Consider the following 17864-nt stretch of genomic DNA (forward strand, 5'->3'; position numbering starts at 1 on the left):
TTAAGAAAGTTAACGATAAATTAAAATTTATTGTATTTTCTTTACTTTCAAAAATTTATTGGTAATGAACGAAAGTTAACAATAAATTTATTGTATTTTTTTTACTTTCAAAAATTAAAATTAAAATTTTCATCTTTCAAGAATAAATTTGTAGGACTTTATACATTCAGGGACGAAAATAATTATTTAACCAAAAGATTTAAAAACATTAAGGTTAAAATAATAAATCAAAAAAGGTATATTCATTTTGTCTTAATATATGAATAGCGGAAATTGCGACTACGCGTCTACATTTTTTATTTTTGAAATAAATTTATTGTATATTTTTTGTGAGATTTTATTGTATATATAATTGGCTTAATTTTTTTTATTAATGTAATTAATGTGAGAGAATGAAATAAAATAGTAGAATAATTTTCAATTGCAGTTAAATGATTAAAAAATCCTTAAAAAAATGTGTACACCACATAAGGATCTCTCCTCTATTATTGTTGTTATAGATAATAATAAGTTACTAGGAATTTAAATTTAACTTAAATGTATAAAGTTTAAAATAAAATAAATTTATTTGAATTTTAAAAAAAAGTGTGAATAACTTTAATATAACTTTCGGTACAATTCTTTAATTTAATTTAAAGATAAACGTACGTTTATTTTTTCAATTTGGCACATCCTTTATTATTTCAAATAAAATAAAAGTAATTTCCACTTTGTCGAAAAAGCCAATGGTATTGTCTTTGGCATTCTCTAGCCTCTAAAGTTACCATTCCATTATAAATAGGACCCTCTCTTTGTTATCCTATCCACTAATAAAAACACAACACAACTTGCTTTGACGGCATGTTGTCTTCCTCTCTCAATTTCTAACGTTTTCTTCTTCTCTCTCCCTCTTTCGAATTTCACAAAACATGGTGGCTTTGGTTTCTCAAGATAACGTTGTTGCATTGGTTTCTCGTACAGGCAGGGAGTTGCAACGCTATAGAAAGGGTCGTCGCCAAGTTGTGGGGTTTGTCTCTTACTCCTAATCCTATTCCTATCATTTTCTTTTATTTTTCTCAATTTTTAAAACCATGTTTGGTTCCTTAAAATTTGTTTCTCTATTGAGTTTGATTTCAATTGTGACTGAACATTTTATTTCTTTCAATTTGGTGGACACATGTGTAGATGCATACCATACAGATATAAAATTGGTGATCAAACTTCCTTGGAGGCACAAGAAGAATTAGAAGTTTTGGTTATTAGTTCTCAGAAAGGAAAAGGGATGCTATTTCCTAAGGTAGCCGCACACCAAAACATTAGTCAATGAAATTCAACACCCAAATGTTATATTATTTTGGTTTATTTACATTTTTATTCACCCTTTTGTGTTATCGTTTTGACCAAACAATAGGGAGGGTGGGAATTGGACGAATCCAAAAAGGAGGCAGCTTTGCGAGAAACCATGGAGGAAGCAGGGGTACGAGGCACTGTTGAGGTGAGCCTACTTCGTTAATAATAAGAACTTTTTATGTGATTTTTTTTATATTATTAACTAATAAGAAATTTTCTTTAAATAAAAAATATTTTTAATATGATTTTGGTTAAATCACTCGGTTTCTATAGTTTATTCTTATCTTTTTTGTCCTTATAATTTGAAAGTGATTTTTTTAATTCATATAATTTATCTTTTAATTTTCTTTTAATCCCTATAGTTTTGAAAGTGGTTTTTTTAGTCCTTATATTTTAATTCTCTTTTAGTCTCTATCGTTTAAAATTGATCTTTTTAGTCCCTATATTTTATATTTTAATTTTCTTTTAGTTCTTACCATCAAAATATGAGTAATATTATCCATTACAATTAACTATAAAAATATTAATAAGTAATTCATAACTAATTTATCGTAAAATAATTCGTAATAAAAAATAATTGATAATTTATAACTAATTTGTAGTTAATTATTTTTATATATTTTTTGTAGTAACTACTAAAAGATAGTTAAAATATAAATTATATGACTAAAAATATCTCTTTCTAACTATAGGGACTAAAAGAAAATTAATATAAGAATTAAAATGAACATTTTTAAACTAAATGAAGAGAATTAAAATGTAAACTAGAAACTAGGTAAGAATCCTAAAACTATAGGAAATAAAGGAGTAATTTAACCTATGATTTTAAAGATATCATCTTGTCCATTTTATAAGAAATTAGTTTTAGTAAAATTTATTTCTTATAAAAATCGAACCAGACATAATAATTTGTATGAAATTCAACAAGCAATTAGAAATTATGATTAGTAGTTTTTATATTGTTTATTCAAATTATAAACCATTGGCCACTAAAACATGTTTAAGTTGAAATGAAATGCTGATTCTATCTATCAAATTTGGTGTGTGCAGGGTAAATTGGGTAAGTGGAGTTTCAAGAGCAAGACCCATGATACATTTTATGAAGGCTACATGTTCCCTCTACTTGTTCAAGAGCAATTGGAGTTCTGGCCAGAACAGAATGTTCGTCAAAGAATATGGGTAGGTAACTAAAAACCATGGAATAATTGAGCATAGTGTTTGAATATTTCTTTTTGTTCCTTCTTCCAAATGATCAATAAGATAGTGTTTGAAATTTTCATTTTTTGTGGGTGTAGATGAGCGTTTCTGAAGCAAGGGAAGTTTGCCAACACTGGTGGATGAAGGAAGCTCTAGAGAGACTAGTAAATCGGAAACTTGGTCGTGTGACACAAATAGAAATAGTAGGTTCTATACATTGCATAGGAGATGGCAATTCTGACTTGTAAACAGGGCTCTACCCCCTTTTAATTAGCTTTTCTTGGTCCGAATGAACTCAGGAATAGTACGATCCAAACAAGTGATGGAATTAGAATATTATTAGTGATGGTAAATTACATAGAAGTTGTCAATTGCCCCCATTAAGATATAGTACTTCATATCTGTATAGAGTGAGGCTTCTGAAAATCCATTGTTCAATAAAACATTTGGATTTGTTTTTATGCAACAGTTCAATAAAACATTAAAAATATTGTAGAAAATAGAAGTATGAATAATATGAATCCATACTAAATTATTGCACTATCAATGGCTGTATGTGCCTATATATGTCAAGTAGATATAAGGTTTTTTTTTAAGTAGAGACTGTGAAATGTTGCAACTAGTTACTGTATCATATGCTTGACGTGTCTGCCTCTGCCCACCAAAAAAATATGGTTAACCTGTCTAAAAAATTGATGTTCAATGCCCTTTCACGGAAAAAGGACATTTTGTCTAGCATGAATAAAACTGAAGCACTTGAATCCTAGAAATCTACACGCTGATCCAATGGGTTCTAACGTTTACCATTTGAAAAATAGTTTGTTCTGCATTGATGCCTCCTATAAATGTGACTTTTTTTTGTTCTAATTAATTATCAATTACACCTTTTAACCAAGAGCAAAGTGAAGATAAACTTCTTCCTTTTTTATATTTTTTTGCTTGGATTTTTTATGCATATTCTTTTGTACAATCAACTTGAAACTAAGATTGAAAGTAGTATTTTTTGGTACTTCAAGCACATTGAGGTATGAACAAAATACTCTGATGAATAGAGGAATACGTGTGGAATTGGCTGACTGAGTCCTTTTCATCAACACTTGAATTCCTTGGGCGAATTCGAGAATTGAAAAGTTGAAGAGGAATTTTATTTCAAAATTTTGGTCAACAAAAGAAACTTTATTTATTTATTTTGGTCTTCGACGAGAGAAATTTTATTAAAGATGGACCCAATATAGTGTGGGCTTCACAGAAAGTTCCCAAACCTGAAAATGGCTATTGTTTTGTGCACCTGTTTTTTGGCTTCTGAAATATAAAAGTACATTCCAAAAAGATTACAGATTTTGGCTTTTGGAAGGATCAATCCTAATGATAAAAAAAAACTTTCTGAAAATGGTGCAGAAAGCAACAGTCGAGAGCAGCCTCTCAAATCTGAAAACTGGTCCACGCACTATATTGGGCTTTGAACGCAAGAGACACACTGCCCAAAGTAGAGCTAAGGAGGTAATATTGGAGTTGTTATTGACTCCAATGGATTTTGTTATTGGCTACTATAATCTCTCAAAATTTTAAAATTATCTATTCCCAAAAAGCATTATGATTTCGTTTGCACAATAGAATTGTGATTCAATTGTTCTCAATTTTTGCATCATGTGTTATGCAGCACTATCACGATTTCGAAGTGCATCTTAATGTGAGGAAAAAATGCATAATAGAATCATGATTCCATTGTACAAGAGGGTTAAACGATGATAGTGCAACTAAAGTGTGATTTCGTTGTGTAATGTGTAACAGAATCATACTTTCATTTAGTGATTTTTCTTAAAAAATATACAACAAAAGTATAATTCTGTTATACATTGTATATCTATTAATAGAATATAAGTAATATAGAATCTAAGTAATTCACGGTTAGGATAGATCTAAACCAGCTCATTATATATATATTACAACTTACTATGCCAACTATGAAACAACTTATTAGAAACACAAGACAGCCAATCCGAAACGTCACAAAATCCCCAGCTCTTCGGGGATGCCCTCAGCGCCAAGGAACGTGTACCAGGGTGTATGTGCGACTCGTTCAGATCATATACTAAGAAGAAAAAACCAATTTCATTTTTTCAGTATTGTTGATTGGTTAAAAAATCATAATCTCATTGTACATTTTTTTGTTGAATTTTAAAATGTCTACAAAAATAACATGTATTGCATACAATTTTATAGGAATATCAACTACATATTGAGGTTCACATCCATATAGATAATGGGATAACATTCAATGTTTGTCCAAAATATTACACAACAAAATTGTGATTTTATTGTGCAACAGGTTTCGTTACACAACGAACTCAAGATTCCATTGTGTAACAAGATATTTTACACAACAGAATCAAAATTTCATTAAGCAACAAAATCTTAAAAAATAGGATCGTGATTCCGTTGTACAAAATTACACAACAAAATTGGTTTTAACTACAAAAACAAAACAAAAATATTTGGCAGCGTATGAGTGTAGAGAGGAAAGAGGAGGAAAGAGAAAAGAGGAGAGGGGGAGTGAATGAAGAAAAGAAAAGAGGGAGACACAAATGAAGATAGGAGAGGTGGGAAAGGATAGTTGGATAATTGCCCTTTACGGATAGGAGTCAAGGGTAATTTTATTGGGGCTCAAGGTTGAAATTGACCATTTTATTTCTTATATTTTTTTAAAAAAATCTAGTTAGTCTCTTTTATATAAAATAAATTTGTTTTAGATATTTTTAATATAAAATGATAAAAAAAACTAAAATGAATAAATTTTTATTAAAAAAACTAACAAATAGTATTTAAAATTTTATAGACTAAAATAATTTTAAGGTTAAATTATATTTTCAATAGACAGTAAATTATTTTAGGTAAACATTAATCAATATTTAAGGATATAAAACATTATTAATTTAGAGTATATACGTTATGTTATATTAAATAAAACACATAAACTATATTCAAATAAATAGAAAATAAAAAAATCAATTGTGCTGGTGGTCGAAAAAAACATTATTAGTTGATTTCCTTAGAATAAAATCAATTAGTCTTATATAAGATAAAGTCTAACAATGTCTTATTTGCACTCTTATATATCTCAACCAAAAGATTTCGTTTAAACAAAAAAAAAAAGTATGGTTTTGGATTATAGTTTTACTACCATTCATGGGTTTCAAGTTTTTAACTCGCAAGAGAAGGGATGTTCACATATTGGATTGAATGTAAAAAAAAAAAAAATTCTTTACTAAATCGTAAGAATCAAAGTTTTAAGAAAAATTTAATTACTTAAATGTACAATCTTTACATTCATATTTTTTGAAATTGTGTTTTAATTTCTATGTACGTATTTTTTAACACTTATTAGTTTCTATGCATATTTTTTTATTTGTTTTAGGTCTTATAAATTTAGATTGTCGAAACTAAAACAGATTATAAAGTGTGTATACAAAGACTAAAACAAATATTTCTTAAATGTAGGGACTAAAAAATGGTGATAATTTGTATCAGGTTATAAATTCATGTGTGAATCTTAGTTCCGTCATTAAACATAAAAAATGTGTAAGAATTAAGAAGATAAATAATTTCATGAGTAATTAAAAAGTGTTTTTTTTTATATATTCTTTTCACACATAATCACTTAACAACAGTATATAAACGCGGAGGACTAAAGTTGTTAAGGGAAAAATAATAAGGGACTCAAAACTTAAAAACAATTGAATAAGGACTAAATTCAAAAAAGCATAAAAATAAGGCTTTTTTGGGGTGGGGCGAAGCAAACTCATATATTAAAGGTACCAATGGTACCAAAGTTAGAATATTACAAATAGAACCCCTGGTTATGCATTGTTATGCCTACATGAGAGCAAAATATTGAATAACCAAAGCCAACACCCCTACCCCAAACAACAACAAGCATATTAGAAGCTTCCATGCAGTGTTATCCTTTCAGAACTGCTTTCAGGCAGGAAGCTGTGTATCCCCCTAGCCAAGTGTAAAATTTTACCTCCTGCACCACTTGTTGGCAATCAAACTCTTCTTGTCTGAAGACAAAATTGTTACGATGTCTCCATATATAACTACCATCATCACATCAGTTGCAGTCTTTCCTGAACAAGCACCCCTCTGTTGTAAATAATGCATAGAGAAAGAGTCTAGAAGAACACAACATTCATTGAACCAACTTAAGCAGCAACTCCACACTTCATAGCTGGAAAGACAACACAAAAGGACATTTGTTTTCTCCTCATGATTTTCACATAAAGGACAAAAAGAGTGGTTTTTAGAGCCACCCCACGAATGCAAGATTTTTCCTTGATAGTAAACGGTCATGCATGGCCCTCCAAATAAAGAGATGAATTTTTTTGGGGAACTTGCGAGTCCCAAATGCTTGAGAAAATAGGACACGGTTCACAGATATCTTTCCCTCTCATAGATAGCCAAGTAAGCAGAGTTAATAGAATATATACCACCTAGCTAGCCAACTCCATGAATCTTCATCATTTCTTTTGAGTGACACTTGGTTTAGAAGACTCATTAATTCCATCCTCAGTTCTTCCTCCCACATAAAGCACTGTCTTCGCCAACCCAAATTTCAATTCCAAATCTGTCCACTCCAAGTCCCCATATCTCTTATAATCTCTCTTTGTTGTGTAGTGAGCATATAGAGTCTAGGGTACATAAAAGCAAGTTTTTGTTCCCCTAGCCAAAATCGTGCTCTCCCACCATTACCAAGCTTCCACCTCACCATAGAGTCGAACCACCTTGATCCTCTTGCCCTCCACAAACTATATAAAGATCCCTCCACCATATAGAGGCCTTTTTCGATGCATCGACATCTAAAAGACCCCCCCCCCCGTTGACTCAAGCACCTTAGCCTACAAGGTGTCTTGTTGGATAAACAAATTCCATCTCTATTTTCCTAGGAGTGCCTCATTGAAATAAGATAAACTTTTATTGCCAAGACCTTCTTTATTTTTCTTACTACACACTTTCCTCCAATTAATTCAAGATATTCTCCTTTTGTTATCCCCTTTGCCACAAAGAACATTTATTTGCAAACTCTCTATAATTTCTATCACTCATCTAGGCATTTAAAAAAAAAGACATAAAGAAAAGATGAAGTGAAGAGATCACCGAGTTAATCAAACATGCCCTTGAGGCCAAGGATAAAGTTTTGTGCTTCCAAGAATGCAATCTTTTTGAGATTTTATCCACGATGGCTTTCAAGTCTCCGACTTCCTGGGATTGACACCAATAGGGATCCCAAGATAAGTAAAAGGTAATTTAATAAGTCTACAATTCAACTTGTTGGCATAGCTCTCGAAAGTCCTCCTCTCCACCCCCAAAGCTGATCTAAAGAAACTTTTATGAAAATTAACCTAGAGGCCCAAAATTAATTCAAAACACCTCAACACGCTTTTAATGGTTATCACATTAGCCAAAGTGGCATCCCCAAAAAAGACAATATCATCCGCATAGTATAGTAAGTTGACCTCAACCTTCTTCTTGCCCACCAAGAAAGAGGTAAAGAGTCTTTTTTCAATTGTTTGCCTCATCATCTCACCTAAACTCTCTGCTACAATATTAATGAGAAAACGGCTAAGGGATCCCATTGTCTCAACCCTTTTTGGAGTTTGAACTCCGTAGTAGGGCTTTCATTCATAAAACTAAAATGGAGCTTGAATGCAAGCATGCCTTGATCCATCCAACCCATTTTTCATAAAAGCCTAATCTTCTTAGCATGTAAAATAAGAACTCCTGATTAACTGGGTCAAATGTCTTCTCATAATCTACTTTAAAGAATAGACCTTTTTTTCTTGTCTCTCCTTACTTCATCAATAACCTTATTTGCCAGCAAGAAACTATATGTTAGATATCTATTTGCGAAGAAAGACCCTAAAATGCTTGGGTCCCCAATCAATGTTGATATCCTTAAGAAAAATTGGGCAATGATTGCATACACTCCTTTAAAGAATGTATTGAGAGCTACCTTGTCAGACATCTAGCCATTCTTTTGGAACCAACACTATCTACTATACTTTTCGCCCTTAGTGGTACATCCTCCAACTCCATATGCTCAATAAATGCATTAAGCTCATCCTTCTCACTTCTTCCATAATCTATATCACCTACGCCCACCCTTTCTCTTGACCTTCTTACACAGTTGAAATCTCCCACCAAACACCACCTCTTATTGCAATATTTTCTCTCTTCTCGTTTAGCTCCTCTCACCCCTTAATTCGTCTACCTCTATCACAAGGAGCATATACATTTACCACTATGGCTTCACATCTCTTCTCTCTCCAAACACCCTCAATCCCAACCCCTTTAAAGCAAGATTTCAACTCAAAGCAATGAATATTCTATAAGCATAGAATACCTCCTGATGCTCCTTCTGATGGAATAAAAGACCATTGGACATCATGACTCCCCCACAAAGAATAGCATAGTTCTTTAGGCACATCTTGCTTTTTTGTTTCTTGTATGCATAATAGTTGTACTTCCTCCTTAACCACCAACTTTCGGATAGCCTTCCACTTGATACTACTCCCCACCCCCCTAATATTGTAAGTTAAGATCTTCATAATCCACCTTCTTGCTCCCCGTCGTGGTGAATCTTCTCTATTTTTTCAATCTCCTTTGTATCCCTTTACTCCATATTTTCCACTTCTTCTACCATCACACTCTCATTCCTATCAAAAGTCTCCCCCATATCCGCCCCTTGTACCCATATTTTTTTTTGCCTCCACTTTTTCATTTTTAACCCAAAAATTCTTATTAATTACAATGCTTCACATTTGAATCAGAAATAGAGTTGCTAATAGTTTGATGACACACCTTATTTTTCCCCCTTTGTTTTTTCAGAATTTCCCCCATAGAGGATTGCTTATACTTTGTTGGTCCCATCATTTTGCTTGAGCTAGCTTCACATGTGAAGTCTCCTACCTTGCTTCGAGCTACTCCATTGGCACATCTGTCTCAAGCGAATTAGTGAGCTGCTGGAGTTGCGTCATACCATCACTTGCTCCTTGGTCATTTACTGAACCTTCTAACATTTATGCACCATCATGTTGGCCCTCACTAGCAATAGAGCCCATCTTCAGTTGTCCCCTTAGACTCTCCTCCATTTGTTGTGCCTTTATGATGAGCCCATTAGTTACGTTCCTTTCATATTTTTCCCTTGCCACATTTTCCACGTTGCCACCCTTATTGTCAGATTCATTATATTGTGTTTCAGCCCCCTTCCCGCTCACAACATTCAAATACTCATGTCCCATGTCCGTACGTATCACATATACCCTAGCACGTGGCCCAATGGCATCTCCTTTACCTATTGTGTCTTACACAAAGGACTCTACGCAACCATTTGAGCTACCTCCAACCTCTTCCTTCTATAATCAGAGGAAGCATGCATTGTCAACTCCAAACACACTTTCCCTTTCAGAAGTGTATCCATTATGTTTCCAGGCCCAACACATACATTGAGACGTAGGATGCGAGATATCTTAATCAAAACGAACCTTAAACATTTCATCATTAATCTTAGCATTATATTTGTATGCTAATATCTTTGATTTTGGTGTCCTAACCAACATCCTAGCTCTGTCTAATCTGTTCATCCCTACCGTTTCTGCATCAAGAGAGACCAGGGACCCGAACAACCTGGCTATGGATGAAAAACATTGCTCCCCCCAAAACTCCAGTGGAACTCTTAAGCAAGTTACCCAGGCCAACTTGTTGTTGGATGTTAGCTTTGGTTGCCATGGCTGAATGGAATGGAACAACGATATAAAACCTTATACCTTATTCCTCCGTATCAATCATTTGTTGTGCCTTTTCATGTTTTAGTCCCTTAATAAGCAGCATGTTGTCACCCAGATAGTTCAAACGAATTTTTCCTCCTTCCTTTGACAGTCTTGCATCCTTTAGTTTTTCAAACATAGTTAGGTCTTTCAAGGTTCCCCACCAAGCTATTATGTAACCACTCCTTCTTTTCAATGTGTATAGTTGCCTCCGTTCCATACCCCCTTGTCAGATTGTTCATGTGGTTACTAGCTGGTTGTTTCTCCTTCACCACCTCTGCATATGATCTCCTAGGATCCACCTCTCCTCCTTTAGATTTTTCTTTCTCAATTTGTTTCCTTTCTCCTTTTCTGCATATTCTCTCTCTTTTTTCTCAGCTCCAAGCCCTCCAACTATTGCAAATCGTGGAATGTTAACATGTAGTTTCATGCTTCCAGCATTAATAGCATCCAGCTTCCTAGAAAAGTCCAAATCGTTTTGAATCCCCACAAACCTAGCAAAGCCATATCTATAACCGTTCTTGTCTCTTTTTCTATCTATATATAGATTGCACACTTTCCCCATCGCTTGAAGATTTTCCATAGTTCTTGTTCATATGCATCATCTGCGAACCTAGAGAAGTAAAAGCTTGACACCCTTCCAGATCCGTTCCACCCGAACCTCCTATCTCCCTCCCTCATAATTCAGTAACCTTTAAGGAAGGATGTTCCCACATATATAATTGTGTAATTTGTTCATGATAGCAAAAAAAATGTGAAAATAAGGTACTTAAAAACACTAGTGTCAATCAATGCACACTATTTTTTGGTATCCTCCTCAAGGTTCTTCAAAACTTTCTTTCGAATTGAATTTTAAATTTGAAACAAGGGAAAAAATAAAATAAAGGAAAAGAAGAAAGGAAGCAAAAGAGGCACAAAAGTAAACCAATACAGAAGATCAGGAGGGCAACAGGTGAGAATTGATAAGTGCTAATGCGCCACTTTGAGTTTCAAACTTAATTTATTTACCTGCATGGGAAAAATACGTACAATAAAAAGGAAGTCATTGTATTGCTTGTTTTTTTGGGGTTTCAACTATAAAGTATTTTTTTCTCTTTTTTCAACATAAGTAACTTCCTTTGAACATACACAATAAACCAATAAGGTTTTGCTTGAACAAAAACGATATGGTTTTGGAATATAGTTTATGAGACCAATAACTGTGGGCTGGGCAAACAAGTGATAAAGTTGGCGAATTGAAATTTTAAACATATGCTGGACATGACTATACATATAACCCGTAGATATTAGAATTAGAAACCAAGATAAAATTAGGCTGTTAAAAACATTTTTTCTAACATTTAATAAAAAATGTTGTTAAAATTTTTTGATGACATTCAAAAAAATGTTTTTAAATATAAAGAAATGTTATTAATATATTTTTGTGATATTGTTTATAACTTATGCCGTTAATATGTAGTAATATTTATTTATATTAAACAATTTTTTTAAATGTTATAAAAACAAATTTAATAATATTGATACTAAATGTTTAAAGATAAAAAATATTACTAAAGATGAAATGTGTGTGGTAATGCAAGTTGCTTACTACACCAAGGTAAAAAAACATTCCGGCATACCCAAGTTTGCTTTCTGCATCCAGGTAATAAAACACACCGAAAAGGGTGCAAGAAACAACAGCCATAAAACTAACATGCATTAATTTAGAAACCCATCTCTTTCGGTGTGCTAGAATTGGGGGTAGCATGCACCCGCCTTGCTCCTCACTCCTGCTGGTGGCTAAAAAGTCATATATATACTACGTTTAGACAATAAAAAAATAAAATTAAGAAAATAAAGTTAATATCAATATAGGTTTTGTTCTTTCGTTAAAGCATGAGCCACAGCTTGCATGCATTAACTTCAAATTATTCTGGTTTTTATTAATTTGTTTGTCATTGAAATCACACCAGATTAATTAATAGCTGATCATCATCGTTATATAATATATTTGTCTTTGATATAGTATAATTAAAGTAGGGCACCAATTAGTTTATATTTCTGCTAGCTCCTAGATAGCAAGAATAAATAGTTGATATCATGGGGAAACCACTTGTAATGTGTAATTTACACGGTGCAAATTACACGTGATGAAAAATTTAGAAAATCCGTAGAATTCTCTTGTGATTTAATCAGAAACTGTGAATTTTTCGCCACTATCCTATGGTGTCAGAGGAAACTTGTATAACTACTTACATGCCACAATATCAGCTTTGATGATGTTGAATTCAATTCTCTTTGGGGGTGACCCCTCTGCTAGCTACTAAAAATCCTTGTACGCCTATTAATCAAAGACGATATATTATTAACCGATCGATGCAACATATATAATACATGTAAATGATAAACTATATATTAATTCTAGGCTTTGTTAAAGTAGTTAGGATGAGAGATTGAGGGCGGTAGTGCGATGTCACAGCTGTCCTTTAGTGTCTTCAATCGAAAAAGGTGAGATGGTGTTGTGTGTGTCTCCTTTCCTTTTATCAGCGTGAGCTTTACTTAGCAATTAATCCATAGAGGCATAGAATAATAATATATTCAAAAATCATTGGTATACTTTTCACCAAGTTAGATAATTAACATATTACATATATAACTCAAATATTACACAATTAAGTCCGTGGGCTTTTGCCAATGTACCTTTCCACACATGCATCATGCAAGACTATATATATATATATATGTGTGTGTGTGTGTTTTACGAAGATGATAACTAGAAGCAAGTATATATATTACAGCTAGCGCTACAGAAACCACAAAAATAAATTCAAACATCCTTTGAAGATGAAGATATATAGTTTTAACTTCGAACGAGTCATGCCATCTCAAAAACAAATGGGCTTGTTTTATTACGTGGAAAGTGATCACTTTAAAGTAACCAGTCCATTCCCGAAATAAAATGCAAAGAACTGATCTGTTCATAAAATGATTGCACAGGAGCTGCCACAAAAAAGTAATATATATATATATATATATATATATATATATATATATATATATATATATATATATATATATATATATATATCTGCAAAATTTATAGGAAAATCATTAATTGAATCAAATCAATGCTAAATTCATTTGAACCTATATGAATTGATGTTAACGTGTGATTTCAAATTCGAAGAGGTTTCAAACAACTGAATTCAATTAAGGAGAAATCTATAAGTGCTCTGCTCCCTAACTAAATTCTTATACTTTGCACTATGTCAAGTGTATATTACAGATTAAAGAGTTGCTTAGTCGACTGTCGCTCTCTCCAACTTTAATCAGATTATTATTCCTTACCGTGCATTTTTTTTGCCGCTTTGGAAAGATCTAACAATCTTCCTTCGATTAAGTTATCTTCTTCTCCACCATTTAAAATTACAATATAGTAATAAATTTCTCAGTGGTTTATAAATTCAGATCACTTTTAACATTTCCAGAATTTTAAATTCATTTTTTTAAAAAAAGACAGAAACTAAAGTTGCTACTTTGTTTGAATTATATCAGCCAAAAAGAAAAGCAACCGAGCATGATAATCAACTAAGCTAAAGAAAAAAAAAAAAGAGTTCACACCGACCCTAAAATAATAGAAGAGAGCCTTTTTTTTCCTTAGTAGATTTTGCTTATTTAAAGCAACTCAATGTGCTGGATCTCGTTCCATTGTTCAAAACCTTCATTCATTTCAAGCAAATAATAGTTTCACATGCATATGTACGTGCCCTAAACATTCAAAACCCTACGTACGTCAACATCTCCGAAAAATAAAAATGGCGAAAAGGAGCATGTGTGTTTTTTTGTGCGTGACTTTGTTCATGGTTGGGTTTTCGGAGTGTTCGAGCACGAGCACGTTCCTCTACAGCGGGTGCACGCAGCAACGGTACACTCCCAACTCGCCCTACGAGTGGAATATCAACTCGCTACTCACCTCGCTGGTGAACTCAGCGACGTACTCGGCTTATAACAACTTCACTGTGGTGGGGTCCACTCAGCAGGACGCGGTGTACGGGCTCTACCAGTGTCGCGGCGACCTCGCCATGCCGGACTGCGCCGCGTGCGTGGCGCGCGCCGTCACCCGCGCCGGCGACATCTGCCGCGGCACGTGCGGTGGCTCGGTGCAGCTCGACGGCTGCTTCGTGAAGTACGACAACGCGACGTTCCTCGGCGCGCAGGACAAGGCGGTGGTGCTGAAGAAGTGCGGGCCGTCGGTAGGGTACAACCCCGATGCCATGGGGAGTCGCGACGCCGTGCTGGCCGGACTCGCCGCCGCCGGGGGGAACTTTCGCGTCGGCGGGTCTGGCGGGGTTCACGGCGTGGCGCAGTGCACCGGCGATCTCAGCTACGGCGAGTGCCAGGACTGCGTGGCGGAGGCGATCTCGCGGCTGAAGAGCGATTGCGGCACGGCGGATTACGGGGACATGTTTCTCGGGAAGTGCTACGCGAGGTACTCAGTGGGTGGGGCCCACGATGAGTCCAAGGCCCACGGTAAGGCCCAGCATCGTCGCATGCTTCCTCTTCTCTTACTACCTCTCATGGGTTTCAAGTTTTAAATTCGCTTGTAGATTGAAATTGATGTAAAAAAAATGAAAATTGTAATTTTCTTTGTGAAGTTGTAAGAATCAAAGGTTTAAGAGGACTGCTAGCAAGGAATTATTTAATGCATTCCTTCATATATATATATATATATATATATATATATATATATATATATACTCTTATTAGTTAAAATGCATCGAGAATATAAAATCGAGAGAAATTATCAGATAAGATGTAAAGTCTATTAAATTTATTATTTTTCCTAAATTTTAGCCGATGAAATGAGAAAGAATATTGTTCAAAATCAAAAGAATATTCAAAATGAATAAAAGAATATATTAATTTTTCTTGTTAAATTACTTATTTTATTTCGTCCCATGAAAATCTGCAATCTTTATGTTTTAGTTTCTATATCTAAAAAGTATAAATTATTTGCTTTAATTCTCACATATACATTTTTTAAACTATTTTTAGTTGTTGTATATAATATTTTGATTTATTTTAGTCATTAGAATTTCAGATGATGGAAACTAAAATGGATTAAATAGTGTATATAGAAAGATTAAAACTTATATTTTTAGGTACAAGTGTTAAAATATGAAATTTGTGAAAGTATAGGAAATAAACGAGTGGGTAAACTAAAAAAAAAAAGTGTTTTCTTTTGTTCAAGTAAATCGTGAGTTTTGTTTATTTACTTAAAATCGACTTCAGGTATAAACCAAGACTATGGTTCGTTGCTTTTGCTTTGAGTGTGGGTCACTAGAAAAAGCTTGCAATCAAAAATATTTTTTGTTACAAAATAGAAAGACGTGTACAATAACTTGTTTTAATTTACTGTAATTGTGGTTCGTGTGTTGCAGACAAATCGAGTCATGGAGGTGTAAAGATATTTTCTATAGTTATTGGATCATTAGCGGGAGTAGCTATAATTATTATTTTCCTTGCTTTCTTGAGCAAGATTTGTGGGCGACAGGGTAAGTATATACATTCCTCTTTGTTTAATTTCCACTTATTTTAATTTGATTTATTGTATTGGGAAAAGAAAAGAAAATGATTCAGCAATATTTTAACATGATTCTTTCTTTTTGATTGTATCTTTCCCATGCAGGTAAATAAATTAAATTAAGTTTGTGACTCAAAGTGGCACCAGCACTTGTCGATCAGTTTTCACGTGTTGCCCTACTATCACCTTTATTGGTTTGCTTTTGTACCTCTTTTGCTTTTCTTTTTCTTTTTTTATTTTCCTTTTCTGTTTCAAATTTAAAATTCAATTCGAAAGAGAACTTTGAACCTTGAGGAGGATACCATATGGAAAAAAAAAAAATGCACAATGAACATTTGTATTTGAAATTTTGAAGACAAGAAAGATAGAGGGGGAGTGAGCTAAGAGATTCTAGTTACTTTCCACCCCACTTCACTAAGCTTGTGTTGTCAAATGTCTCATTCTTGTAAAGAAAAAATGAATATATTATTCTTTTGTTTCTTTAAAGTTGTATCATATTTTTTATTTGTGTTATCAACCTTATATCAGTTATATGGGCCCACTAACTTTTTGGACGTTTACCTAAAATTTGTTCAAGAGTAATGGTACATTAAAACATTGGATGGATGATTTGACGTGTTATTAAGATTGGATGTGTAAAATTTTATCGAAATTGAAAAACAACAAAAAGTTAATCATCTCGAGCAACTCAATGTGCTGGATCTCGTTCCATAGTTCAAAACCTTCATTCATTTCAAGCAAATAATAGTTTCACATGCATATATAGGTGCCATACGGTGATGGTGATGGATGAGATTGAAATTAGTGTTGGACAATAAGATCTTTATTTATTTTTCCGTTATTATCATATGAACAGAGTCATATTCATTTCATAAAACTTCATTTTTACACGTATTATTGATTGTTTTTTTATAAAGAGAGGACCCCACACGATGATTGGTGAGATTGAAATTAGTGTTGGACAATAAGGTCTCTATGTATTTTTCCATTATCATCATGTGAACAGAGTCAGATTCATTTCATAAACTTCATTTTTACACGTATTATTGATTGTTTTTTACAAAGAGAAGATCCCATACTAGAATTGGTGAGATTGAAATTAGTGTTGAGTAATAAGGTCTTTATGCATTTTTACATTATGCATAGTCAATAGAATCAGTATCGCCAACAGTAATGGCGGGATGGCGGGATGGACTGACTAGGAGAGAGGTGGGCAGTCCCACCACTCCCTTCTGCGGGACAGATTCAACTAACCCTCTACTATAATTGTATTATTATAAGAGGAGGTTTCATAAATACTCTGACTTTTTGGCTGCTATGAATCAGAATAAAAAATATATATTTAGCTGCTAGCATATTATCGTATTCATATTGACAACCTCCTTTCCACAATCAAATTCAAAATTCAAATCTTAATTAACTTTTAGATATAAAATAAATCATGCTAAAAAAAATATTTGTTCAGTGTGTATTCATATTCATGATCCCTAACAAATATTAGCTAACATTTTTTAGAGATAAAAAAAAACCTCCATTCCATATCAATTTGTGGCCTCCAAGCTCCAGGTTTTTAAGTAAAATTTCGATTTCGATTAGTGGAGTATTAATTCAGACCGTGAATTATTTGGAGTAATAATGTGCATATCCTTTTCACTTATATAATTAAAATTTAATTTTGCAAATTTATTTAATTAAATTATATTTTGAATATATATAATAATATTTTATTGAAAATTAATTATTATTGTTGTTCTTAATTATGAAAGTTATATATTTATAGACTAACCCAAATGGAATAATTTAATTTTTATCATTTCAATTCTAACATCATGTCAATAGTTATATATACCTATTAAAGACCAATACGTGCATTTGAAATGAAAATGATAGCTTTCTGAATCAAGACTGCACTGTATATAAATGAAAGATGAGAGGGAAGAGATATAGTATAT

General features: G+C 33.1%; 2 protein-coding genes across 2 annotated transcripts; both read left to right on the forward strand.

Annotated features, from left to right (window-relative positions):
- Window positions 1–804: 804 nt before the first annotated feature.
- Window positions 805–3026, forward strand: LOC100798559 (nudix hydrolase 18, mitochondrial). The gene is made up of 5 exons (XM_003544933.4): window positions 805–1006; window positions 1165–1276; window positions 1391–1474; window positions 2380–2508; window positions 2625–3026. The coding sequence occupies exons 1-5, from the start codon at window positions 909–911 to the stop codon at window positions 2772–2774; spliced, it is 573 nt and encodes a 190-aa protein (XP_003544981.1). The 5' UTR covers window positions 805–908; the 3' UTR covers window positions 2775–3026.
- A 10958-nt stretch (window positions 3027–13984) lies between these two features.
- LOC100817574 (plasmodesmata-located protein 7) lies at window positions 13985–16398 on the forward strand. Its single transcript, XM_003544319.5, has 3 exons — window positions 13985–14858; window positions 15770–15883; window positions 16018–16398. The coding sequence occupies exons 1-3, from the start codon at window positions 14144–14146 to the stop codon at window positions 16023–16025; spliced, it is 837 nt and encodes a 278-aa protein (XP_003544367.1). The 5' UTR covers window positions 13985–14143; the 3' UTR covers window positions 16026–16398.
- The last annotated feature ends 1466 nt before the right edge of the window (window positions 16399–17864 follow it).

Source organism: Glycine max, chromosome 14 (assembly GCF_000004515.6).
Source record: "Glycine max cultivar Williams 82 chromosome 14, Glycine_max_v4.0, whole genome shotgun sequence".
NCBI lineage: Eukaryota > Viridiplantae > Streptophyta > Magnoliopsida > Fabales > Fabaceae > Glycine > Glycine max.